Raw genomic sequence first — 13,000 nt, forward strand, 5'->3', positions numbered from 1 at the left:
TATCAGATTATAAGGCTTTGAAAGGTTTTAGTTAGGTCAGAGGGGATGGAGGGAGGGTAACCTGGACTGCAGCAGGGTATACACTCGAACATCTACATTTATGGTAGGTACAAAACTGTACTATGTTCATTGTGTTACCCTGCTGCAGTCATCACACTTGGGTAGAATCCCAAAGCTAAGGATGGGAGGTGGAGTCAAACAGGGTTAGAGGAGGCTAGAAGGCCCTGCAAATCTGCAGTGGCGAAGCCAGCTCTAGTCTTAGAGTAAAGTGGTAAGTGATAGCGTTTGGTGAAGGTGTGTACTGAACTCCAAGTTGCAGCTTCCAAAATATCCTTGGTTGGCACCCGCCTGAGGAAGGCTGTAGATGTAGCTGCTGCCCTGGTAGAGTGGGGCCTTATGCTAGCAGGAACTGGTTTTCCATGGTGGGTGTAGCAAAAACAAATGCAATGTCCTATCCATTTGGAAATGGTCTGTTTTGAGATAGCCTTTCCTTGTGAAGCTGTAGCATAGGCTATAAAGAGCTGGTCAGATTTTCTGAAAACCTTAGTTTTATCCAAGTAGTAACGTAGTTGCCTGTGAATGTCCAAGGAGTGCAGAAGTCTTTCTCCTTTGTTCTGTGGATTTGGAAAGAAGGTGGGTAAATGGATGATTTGATTTAGAGCCACGCTGGATACCACCTTAGGCATAAAGGAGGGGTTAGTTCGTAGAGAAACTCTGTCTTGATGAAAAATGAGGAAAGGCTCTACTGCCATTAGTGCCTGAAGCTCTGAGACTCTTCTGGCTGAAGTTATTGCTAGCAGCAGGACAGTCTTCCATGATATAAACTTTAAGTCAGCTGAGAAAGCTGGTTCAAAAGGAGGTAGCGTAAGTTTTTCCAGAACAAAATTGAGGTCCCAGGTTTTTGTTGGTGCTCTCCTGGGAGGCCTAATGTTTTTGGCCCCTCTGAGAAACTGCCTTAGAAGCGGATGTGAAAATAAGGGAGGATCCGTGTTGTAGTGGGCTGAAATAGCTGAGGTGTGGATTTTAATAGATGAAAAAGAAAGCCCTTTGTGTAACATCTCAGTTAAATATTGTAGAATCTGAGGTATGTCTGGCTGAAGGGTATTTTGGCCTTTAGCTTGGTTCCAGGCGCAAAACCTTTTCCATTTGTCTGAGTAGGCCTTCCTGGTGCTGGGCCTCCTGGCTTGCAGAATAACATCCATAACAGCTTGAGAAAGAGGAGCTGGCTGGTTGCTTAGGTGATTTGCCATGCAGCCAAATTTAAGGTTTTGAGTTGGCTGTGTAGAATCTGACTGTCTTGCTGTGAGCAGATGAGTAATTTGTGGTAAAATCCATGGTGGGCCCTGGGTCATATTCCTTAATAGTGGGTACCAGTGCTGGCGTGGCCAGTCTGGGGCAATGAGTATCATTCGGGGTCTCTCCATCCTGACTTTCAGCAGCACCTTTGTGAGAAGGGGCAATGGAGGGAAGGCATATACTTGTCAGGTTTTTCCAACTGAATGAGAGTGCGTCCACTTTCCAAGCTTGATGGTGAAATGTCCTTGTACAAAATTTTGTTAGCTGATAGTTTTGGGGGCTGGAAAATAGGTCTATGTCTGGGTGCCCCCATTTTTGAGTTATCATTGCAAATACTTGTGGATCCAGTTTCCACTTGTGGGGATCCATGATGTTTCTACTTAGGTCATCTGCCAATGTGTTTTTTTTTCCTGGCAGGAATTGAGCTTGTAATTGAACTCGGTAAGCCAGTGCTGTGTTCCACAAGGTCATTGCTTGCCTGCATAGAGGGTAGGAGTGTGTACCCCCTTGTTTGTTTATGTACCACATTACTGTGGTGTTGTCCATCCTTATTGTAAGCTGTCTTGGATGTAAGAGGCCCTTGAAGGCTGTCAGGGCATTCTGTACAGCTAGCATTTCTTTTTGATTGATGTGCAGATTCCTTTGATCTGCAGTCCATATGCCTTGAATGCACTGTCCTGCCATGTGTGCACCCCAGACATAGTCCGATGCATCTGTTGTCATAGTTTGCCTGGCTGGGGGTAAAGTGAAAGGCTGACCCTTGTTGAGGTGACATGCCTGTGACCACCATAGAAACTCTTGTTGAAGGCAGGGAATGAGAGATATCATTGTGTCCAAGCTGTGGCTGTGTTGAGTCCATACGCTTTTTAGGTACCACTGTAATTTCCTCATATGCAGTTTTGCAAATGGTATTAGTAGTATGCAAGATGCCATGAAGCCCAAGGCCTGCAGAATTTTTCTTGCAGGGAGTTGGGTCTTTGTTGCCATTGTTTTGAAGTATTGAGTCAGTTGTAGATGTTTGTCTGGTGTCAGATAAGCCATCTGGGCCGTTGTATTCAAGCTGGCACCCAGGAATGTCATATTTTGTGAGGGTACTAGTTTTGATTTCTTTTCATTTAATGTGTACCCTAGGCAACTTAGAAGGTGTTTTACAAAGGCCAGATGTTGTAAGAGAATGTCCTTGCCTTCTGCTTGGATGAGGCAGTCTTCCAGGTATGGGTATATTTGAATTCCTCTTTGTCTGCAGTATGCAATTACTGGTGCCAGGCATTTTGTGAAGACCCTGGGCGCAGTGGATAAGCCAAAGGGCAGTGCAGAGAATTGGTAATGGGTTGAACCTGCAATGAAACAGAGGTATCTTCTGCAATTTTGTCTGATAGGGACATGCAGGTATGCCTCCTTGAGGTCCAACATTACTAGCCATGCTTTCTTGCCCAACATGGGAAGAAGCTGCTGTAGTGTTAGCATCTGGAATTTGGGTACTTGTAAGAAGGTGTTCAGAACTGAAAGGTAGAGAATGGGTCTCCAAGCATTGTCCTTTCTGGGGACTAGAAAGAGCCTTGAGTAAAATCATTGGCCTTGCTCCTGTGTAGGTACCAGATGACTGGCTCTCATGTCCATGAGAGCTGTAATTTGTTTTTGTGCCTCTGCCCATTGATTTTGTGGCAGGTTTGGCATTCCTTTTATCGTTGGCAAGGTGTGGAAATGGAATCTGTATCCTTGTGAGATAATGTCTAGGACCCATTTGTCCTTTGTGACGATGCGCCAGTTGCCTGTAAAAAGTGCTAATTTTCCTCCCAAGGGAGTTGCCAAGAGAGTTTTTCTTGACAATTTGAGGTTTAAGTCATTGTGTTTGCCTTCTAGTAGTTTGGGACCTGTCTTCTCCTCCCTTCTGTGTTGCAGTGCCCCATTGTCGAGGTTTGTAATGGGTTTGTGCTTGTCCTCTGCCCCTTGGACGTCTGTATTTACCCCACTGTGGTCTGTCAGTAGCTGGAAAGGACCAATTTTTTGTTGGCCAATTTCTGCTGAAGCGTGGGGGCTGAACCTGTAAGAAATCTTTGACCGTCTGCATAGATTTTGCCTTATCCTCCATTTTCTTTAAGACTTCTTTTGCTTTAACCCCAAATAGGACATCCTGCTGTAAGGGTGCATCTAGTAACTTTGCTTTAACATGATCAGGCAGAGTTTGTTCCTTTAACCAAGCATGCCTACGTATAACAGACCCAGTAACAGCTGCTCTACAGGAAGCTTCCAAGGAATCAAATCCACATTGTAAAGTATGTTTGCCCACATGTTCAGCTGCATGCAACAGATCCTGCATTTCCTTGAATTCAGACTGTTGCGGGTGTGTGCTCATCTTTTGTTTTATTTGAGACATTAGGAATTGCTGGTATTTAAGCATGCAAAATTGACAATTTAGTGCTCTCATAGCTATAGTAGCTGAGGTGTAAACTTTCTTCCCCCACCTATCTAGTGCTCTGGAGTCCCTTTCAGAGGGTACAGGATTTTTAGCCATAGAAGCCTTAGCCCCTTTGGGACCTTGGGAGATAGTCTCTGGGTCAGCAACAGGGCTTTTGTAAAGGAATTTGTGAGAGTCAGGCACTCTATAGTATCTATCTGGTTTGGCTGGAGCAGGAGGCACAGAATCTGGATTTAGACTAGATTCTAAGTAAACATCATCCACAATGTCTAAAACTGGGGGGATAGCAACTGGTCTGTGCTGGGGGAGTAAAAGAAACTCTCGGAGCCTTTTCTTTGAGTTGGAGTAGTCCTGACCTTCCCAGTGGAAATGTTCCCCTCATGGTATGTAAGGTTTCCCCCCAAAGGAATAGTCTTCAGGGGGAGAAGCTGAGGGAATGGAATCCTCAGCATCAGAATCTTCATAAGGGGGAAAGGAGTAATCTTGCTCCTTAGAGGAGCCTGAGGAAATAGACACTTGATCAGAGGAGGCATAATCCTCTCTTGTCTAGGCCTTTTTTCGGGTGGGGGGTTGGGAACCCCTGATTAAAGAAATCAAACCTTCAGCCATTTTAAGCATCTGTTTTTTAGGCATGGGGCCTTGAACTGGAGACTGAAGTGCAGTCTTTTTTGGTTTTAGAGGAGTCTTAAGCTTAGCATAAGATTTTATGGTGAGAGTAGTTGGTCTGAAGACACCTTCAGAAACCGAAGGTGTTCCTGCAGCACCGGCTTCTCCTTCTGCAGTGTTGTTGGTAGGGCCTAAAGAAAATGGCTGCGTCAGCCTAGAACTCTCCGCCAGAGAATCTGAAGCGGTCTGGGGTTCCAATTCTGCGGTAGCCAGGGGCTGCGTAGGCGCCTCACTGAAAACCAGTGAACCAGCGACCGGCCCAGCCGAGGCCTCAGAGTCTGGCTTGGATCTAGGCTGCCTGTCCTTATCTTTGCGTTTTTTGTGCACGCCGGTAGTCGGTTGCTCTGACGGCATAGTGTAATTAAATTTTCTACCAAAGTAGTGTTGTGCGAAATCAAAATGTCGCTTTATAGTTCCCTTATTGAACCTAGCACAAAACCGACAACCAGTGACATCGTGGTGTGGGCCTAGGCAAGGTATACAATAAGAATGAAAGTCCTTATGAGGTATTTGCTTCCCACAAGAAATACAATTGTTAACTTTTTCTGACATCGGTCTGAGGCAAGAAAAGTTTCCCCAATGGGGTACTTAGCTTTATTGAAGACTTCGGATCTGAAATTCGACTTCAAAAATCTCAGGAGTCGGCCGACCGGCACTTGCAAACTGCTTCTGCTTCGGGCACCACGCGGCAAGAAAGACTGAAGAAAATGGTGTCGGATGCCTCCTATATACCCCTGGTGCACTGATGTCAGGGAAGAAGTGACAGCAACTGATGCCGGACCAAGACTTTGGAATTCAGGCCGACTGTGAGACCGCCTGACGACAGGATAACCCAAGTGTGATGACTGCAGCAGGGTAACACGATGAACATCTTACTCCAGACTGTAGCAAGGAGATATACTTTCTTCTTGTTTCATTTCCTAGCATATGCACACACACACACACACACACACACACACACACACACACACACACACACACTCTTACTCTCTCTCAGAGCAAATTATTTAATCAGTGACCGTTTCATATTGTGTTTGCTTAAATTGCTCCAATACTGTACTCACATCCAGCCACCCAAGCACAACTAGTTTGCAGGAACTAATTGGCAACTCTCTCACAGTGCCAAATGTAGACCCTAACAGCCTGCACACGAAGGCAGCTGCCCTCTTTGCCTTACCTAGCTACCGCTCTACTTAGGCTCAGTATCAGTCTGAGGCCCTTTGCTTTCTTTGGAAATATAAAGGATCAAACGTAAGAGCAGAATCCTCACTGGTCCACTGGTACATCTCAGCAGACATTTTTTGTTAATGAGATTCAGCACCTTCTTTCTCACTGCACATTTCTGATGGGGTAAGCAAGACTGTGTGGCTTGGATGGATTGTCAAATGGAAGTGAACAGCCTCTGGATTACATAGTTTGACTCTGCTTACCTGGTGGGATGACTTACCATACAATCAGGTGGTGGGACAGATAAACCCCTGAATGCCTTCATAAAGAGGCAGTCAGTTAAGTCCACAGGGATTAGTATGCCCCCAAGCTGAAGGGCCACCATATCCCTAGTTTTGTTGATTTCACTTGTTCTGCCTTTGAGGCTAGAGTCCATTTGTTACCACAGACTTGATTCCTCATTGAACTCTAGTTTCCTGCTTGCTGTTAGCCATTCTGGTACCACAGCTGATGCAGACTCTCCTACATCCAAAGGAGTCTGAAGCTTCACACCAAAAACAGTAAGTACAGCTTACTTCTTTAACATTATTGCCCAGTTTTTCTTTATCCTGTAGCCCAAACAAAGCAAACTCAGTGCAGTGGACATTAATAAACAATGTCTTAAAATTATCAGTAAAATCAGTCAGGTGCAGTCAACACCAAAGGTGATACCTGCTGCCCTAGCTGTATCGGTGGAGTTCTGAGCCAACTGCATTGTGAGGTTTAAAACGGATTAAACTGTAGCTGCCTGCAAAAGCTATTTAGTTTTCAGAACATTATCCATCAGCTCATCTAACAATTTGGACAACTCATCAGCAAGATCTTACTGGAAATTTAACTTGCTGGATAAGCTGTTTAGTGTTTATATAGTAAATGTGAAAGATGCATTCTTCATTAGAAGAATTTGACAGCAGGGCTTTGTATAATGAGAACTTTTATAATGGCTGTCACAGTGACAGTTTAACTAGAGACATGAGTTTGAACACAATTCCATTCCTAGAGAGGTCAAAGGATTTTGTCTGGCCTCCTGGATATACGAGCCACATCATCAGTTTCTTTCCATGCTCTCCTGACTACAGAAGAAAATCTTGTCAAAAGGGGTAACTATCAAGGAAGAAGGCTGGGTGACTGAAAAGCCTTCTGTAGGGTCCTCTGTGGAGATCTCACCACAAGGATATCTCAAATCTGGACTCACTTGTGAGAGATACTGGTGTCTACTTTATCTGTGTCTCTTGTAGGGCAGTCCAGCAGGTTTCTCCTTACAAGTGTGCTTCTTGCTTTTCCTTAGGGAAAAGGTAGATTCTGGGGAGCAAGAAACTGGATTACTTTCAGACACTTTGAGAAGATCCTGTTGGAGTCTCTGAGATCCTCTGCTCTATGTCTGAAAAGACCTTGTAGTTCAAGGAGCAAGCAGGACAGAATCTCAGCTTCAGACTGACAGAGGCGCAGGTGCCAAGGGCTGAGGGCACTGATTCAATCCACCCATAGCTGATACCCACTGACACTGATGCAGACAAAATTGGTGTTGTGTTCAGTGCCAAATGTCTGACCCCCCCCCCCTAGATATCTGACATCAATAGCCACATCTGGATTGAGTCCAGTACCAAGTGAAAGACCAGCTATGGCTAATGTTTTTAGCAGCATCTAGAAAGTACAGTTATAAAAAATCATATAACAGTAGATGTCCTTTTCACTGCTGCAGTATTCATCACCTCTGCAATCTCCTGTCAAGGATAGCCTGAAGTCCAGGTAGTATACCAAAGCCTTTATTACTTAGGGAGCATTGTACAGCAGGCATATTCTCCCCGCACAAGCATAGAGCATAAGGGTGATGTACGTACACTCCCAACTAAGAATTAAATTGCCCCAGAAGAAATAGAACCCCCACTGGAAAGGAGAACATGTACATCTAGAAAAAGGAACGAATGAAGAAAAAAAAGAGAAACCTCTCAGCCAGTAATAAATATTAGCCAACTCATAATATCTCTTCTTTATGTCCGTACCTTGGGGGCAATCCCATTTGAAATGCTCCATCATGCACAGGACTGTGGCACCAAAGGAAAGTTATTCAAAAAGGAGAATCAGGACTGACAAATTTTTTCTCCTCAGATCCATAACTTAAAGGTGAAGGTAATTGAGAGGAACATGCCAAGGAGTCAGCCACAGAATCAGAATCCCTATCCAAAGAATCTGGGTCCCTAAGAATCTGGGTCCCTAGCCCTTTTAGGGGTACTGGACCAAGGAGGATCAGGAACTGAAACCCCTGGAGGAGACTTCAACACTATCAAGGCACTGAACAAGCCTTGAGTAAAGTCCTACCATTCCTTTTGTGGCTCCCTTGGAGTAAACACATGCTTAGTTTTTGTGCCTTTTCTTCATACCGACGTCCTCTGACAAAAGGCAGAGGATTAGACCCCTGCTTAGATTTAATCAAGGTACCTGGCACCTCTTCCTATACAAGGATTTGAGGAATCCCCTTAGGTCCCTCAGAAATGATGAGCTGTAGTTCTCCCTCAACTTCGAAAGGACTTGCGAGAAGCTGGTTTCACACCAGCCTCTGACAAGGTCACTGCATAGGAAACTGAAGGTAACACTGGGCTGTCCCTCTAGGCTCTCACTCACCTCAAGAGAGATGTCTGGTAGAGGCTGGACAGCAGGCTCAGACCTAGATTTCTTGGCCCTCTTCTTGAGCAGCAGCTGTACCTTGGGGGGAGCAGATTTTGCCATGGTACTTTGGGCCAACAGCTTGAGACGTTGGTTCTCAAGATAAACAGAAAGGTAAGAAAGATGACTATGCAAAGTCTTGGGAACAAAATCCTGAAAGATGAAGCACAAGCAAAACAGGCACCTATCATGATGGTCTTTATGGAGAGTTTGCCTCCCATGCTGACATTTCCCTTTCTTAGATGACATTTAACCCACTGAAAAAGAGAATAAAATAAAAAAGGAACCCCAAAAGGACACAACTAAAAAAGGAGGCTTGGCGAAACCAGCACAGAGAAGGACATTCAGACTGACATATGACATACATTCAGACTGGTGGCAACAAAGCTCTGAGTTGGGAGTGTACATACAACTTAATGCCCTACACTTGCGCAAGGCGTATACGTCTGACGTACAAAGCTCCCTACGTAATAAAGGCCTAGAAGATCCCAGAGGTAATGAATATTGCAACAGTGATTTGGAAGGACATCATGTGTTACTGTTGAAAAGGAATAATGAGTACATTTACGATATTGTATGACAACTACAGGAATCAATCACTGGAGGTTAGAAATGATGACTGGAAACACAGAATGTAAAAGCGCTTTACAAACGAGCAAGAGAGGACATCTGAATGGCTCCTAAGTATGCAGCAAAGTCCAGAAGGTTTAGGATCTTTGGAAGTGTTTGCATAAGTACTTTTATACCTTAAGCAGACTTCAGAGAATTTTTTTCTCAGGTACATAGTAAATGCTGGAAGTGTGATAGGACACACAGAGGTAACTGGGAACATACTTTTTTTGGGAATATAACAAGTTGGCAGATTTAAAAAATTCTCCCTGACATAGTAGGACATGTCAATTCAGTGTAATGCTACTGGCTGCAAATCTAAACCAAATGAAACTAAAGTGCTGAATATTGCAAAGGAGACAAAAGAACTGGGAAGTGGGATCTTTAGAAAAATTACGGAGCAAATGAAATAGAAATAAATGAAATCTGTGGGAACAATACATGCAAAATTGGGTTCAGGAGGAAAGGTGAAATTTAAGGAAAGGTAGAAATTAAGCAATTTGTGCAATGCTGGAGCAAATTAAAATTGTAAAAATATGTACTGCATGAAAATAACAAAGGAAGTGTTACTATGGTTTGTTTTTGTTTTTATTTATTTATTTAAGTCTGATGACCGAGGAAGTCCACTGGGCCAAGAAGAGCCCGTTTTCAGTGGAGGCCCGGGGAGAAAAACTCCACAATTCCATGTTACATTTCACATGTTACAAAAGGACATAGTTCATACAGCTAATTAAACATTTACAGATAAGCTCCATGATATTTGCAATTGGCTTGTTTCTAAGTTTATATACATACATGTCACTTTTTAAAAATGTCATGCTTTACAAATATGTTTAAAAAAGCATTCCAAATATATGCCATGGGCAGTAAATGCAACATACATGGCACTTTATCTACTGTGAGGATTCAATGGTAAACAGGCCAAGAGACTTGAAGACACTTACATAATGGCAACAGCAAGACAAACCACCTTGCCTGAGTAAGTTTACTCTAAAGCAATCCTTTACAATACATTGGGTGAATACACTACAATCTCTGCCTCATCTTAGTAAGTCAGTAAAAGGCCTGATATAGATTCCAGAGCCTCATGCCATTCATCTTATCTTTGTGGCCTCACGATGTGCATCTGCCTGGCTGTTGTACTGTAACACCAACATAACTAGTACATAAAGCAGCATTAATAGTGAGCACAAGTGGAAATCAGTAATCAACTAATGTCAGAAAAACTACTCAGTCATATAAATACTTCCCTCTCAGTAACAAAGGGAAGACACAAAGTAATGGAAGGCAATGTTACTTACGCTGCATCAGTAATGGTGAATCCGTGCACTGGTGCATGATTTAATCCTCCAATATCAACACCACAGTCTACACAGCGACTCCGTTCCATTGGCTGTCCACACTAAAACAACAAAAGGCACATAAGAAATAGTGTAATGCATCACAGCAGACTTATCAGAAAAAAAATATATGAACACTCACCAAGAAAGTACCAAATCTTAAAATAAAAGCAACTACTACTCTACCTTTGAAGTCATACAGTTAAAACTGTGTTTACAATGTCTTACATGCTAAAGAAATGATCAAAGCAGAAGTCATAAGAGGAAGTCTGCAAACAATATTTAGTAAATGCACAGGTTTATATAGTTACTTGATTTGTTTTGTTAATCTCTCTCATTTTTCTATACCTTTTTGTTTCTTGGCCTGCTGGTGATCATCCTCCTCCGTCAGTCAGTCAACCCTCTCATTCCTCATTCTCTGCTGACCACAGCATCCACATATTCATACTGGTAAAGGAGTCTCGTCTCAAGTCAGAATTTACTTTACATTGCCCCTACTTATAGGCTTGTGATGGAAGTGAAAGCATGCTAAGGTGAGGTCATTACACTGCCAGGCTACATATTCTATGCCATAACTTTCCCCGTAGTGGCAAGAGGCATCCCATGTGAAAGCAGAAGCCTGTAACGCTGGATCCAGTGGTGAAAACATATGCACTCGCATACCAAATTGCAGCTACAGTGAGATGTGCTGCCTGGTAAGCCTGAGGCAACTCTGGCTTATTGCCTGATGATACACTACCCAATGTTGAATGGTTGGTAATGGAGCAATAAATTACACTGGTTCCCTTTCCAGCCATCCTTGGGAAGGGCAAGATGGTTATGCCATCTCATCCCTTCCAATCAGTTTCTCCAGCACTAGGGCTGACACTCAAACCCTCAAGTTTAGCTAGACTACAAACTGGGGCTTGATCCTTTACTGACCGATGGAGCATAAATGTCAGAGACAATCAAACCTGATCAAAACTACTAGAACCAGCACATTACATATTTAAATGATGGCTACCATCTAATGCAGCAGTACTACATGGAGTAAACAGTTCACTCCACATTCTACTAGTTAATGGCTGTTGTATTATGGACATATTCAACCTAACACCAGTTGATCGAGAGAAGTAGCATCTCCAATACAACCTATAATATCAAACATTCAATGTAGAAAGAGGGGTACAGGTGCCACTTGTACAGGAAGGTTAGTTGGGAAATATGGGTACTAACAGGCAATCCTCTAAAGTGTTACCAGGTAAGCATATACTTGCTGCTTACCTGTAAGTAACATTTAATTTGCAGTATGTGGTGTACATCTCACATGGGGTCTATGTCAAAAGATCAAACGGACAAACTGATGAAACCCATAAGGTCGAGACCATATGATAGACAATTCAGTCTGTTGAACTGTTCTGAGTGAGAATGAATTACAGTATGGATCATGAAGTTTGCTCTTTTTCCCACTCTAGTGTGATCTCAGAGTTGGTATATATAATTAGCAGGGGGTGTGAGGGTGCACTGTTTTTGTTACATGCAGGTGTTGTTTAGCTTTGAATTTTTTTCCAATGGACTGCATTGCTGATCATATGTTCTCGACCAAAGATTTGTCCATTCGATCTTCTGACATAGACCCCTCAAGAGCACAAATGCGTGTACACACATACACTGCTCCATCTTTCTACACACAAATGAGTCACAAAATGAAAACTGAGCTATTCTTTCTTTATCTTCTGGATGATGGCTCTCATCTTTGCATGCCCAATGCAAGAAGAGAAAGATGCACTCAATACTGTGAATGCGTCTGAGTGATCAGTACCTCTGTAGGTGCAGACATAGTTTCTCTATCACTGCATCCAGCAGTTCTCTGGGAACGTGGGTAAGGTGTATCCATTCATCATACAAAGCCTGGAGGATGCAAAATGCTTCAGACAACTGCAACACAGTAAGCAGCACACAGTATAGAAATATGACTGGTTGAATGACACAGACGCTATTGAGTAACTGTTTATCAAGCAACCGAAAGCAGATGTTCATGCATGATAAAATCCAAGTAACTGCTGCACATTTTAATGCACATCTTCCACAAACAGCTCAACTACACAAATTCCTTTATAATATGATGTCTTTGAGCTTTGTTCAGGTCGTTACCTCTGTTAGTCCATTTTAGACATGCTTTTTATTCATTTACTTATACTTGTTTACTGGGGTAGTGCAAGAGATCAATACTGGCCAATTTCAGGCTTCTGGTAAACAAGCAGAGCAATTCTGTAACAGGAGAAGTGAAGTAAAACGGAGACAGTGGGTTAGGTGATATGCCCTGCGTTGAAGCAGGAGCATCTGACTTGGATGAAGAGGTGCTTTTTGAGTAGCAGTCTGAATATACAGTAAAAAGTTGTTGTCTTACCATAATGTTCCATCTGTATTGTTGATCCACGTTTAGTCATTACGTATGGGTATCGGTTTCGATCTCGGAACCGAGCCGGCCATTTTCCAAGCTTGCGTCAGCTACAAACTCGCGAGCTAAACTCTTACCCATAATTCCCCTCTCTGTGTTACCTCAGATTGAGTTTGCAAGTCAAAAGAAGGTAGAGGCTACCTCTGGTCAAATGACCCAAGAGAACTGGATGGTGAGATCTACTGGAAGCCACAGGAGGGGGAAGGAGGGAGGGTCATAATGACTGAACGAAGATCAACAATACAGATGGAACGTTATGGTAATACATAACTTCTTTATCCGATATTGTTAATCCTCGTTCATTCCTTACGTATGGGACAGAGTCCTCAGCTACCTCTATTCCTGGGAGGCTCTCATGGA

The 13,000-nt window shown here is 43.2% G+C and overlaps 1 protein-coding gene across 1 annotated transcript in view; it reads right to left on the minus strand.

Annotated features, from left to right (window-relative positions):
- RNF213 (ring finger protein 213) overlaps positions 1–13,000 on the minus strand; it is a gene marked incomplete in the record, with an annotated part of 2,890,576 nt that overhangs the window by 502,439 nt on the left and 2,375,137 nt on the right. Inside the window, 1 exon segment of the mRNA XM_044069632.1 lies at positions 10,162–10,262. Coding sequence (XP_043925567.1) covers positions 10,162–10,262 — 101 coding nt within the window.

This window comes from Protopterus annectens, chromosome 4.part0 (genome assembly GCF_019279795.1).
Source record: "Protopterus annectens isolate FY-2018-M chromosome 4.part0, PAN1.0, whole genome shotgun sequence".
NCBI lineage: Eukaryota > Metazoa > Chordata > Ceratodontiformes > Protopteridae > Protopterus > Protopterus annectens.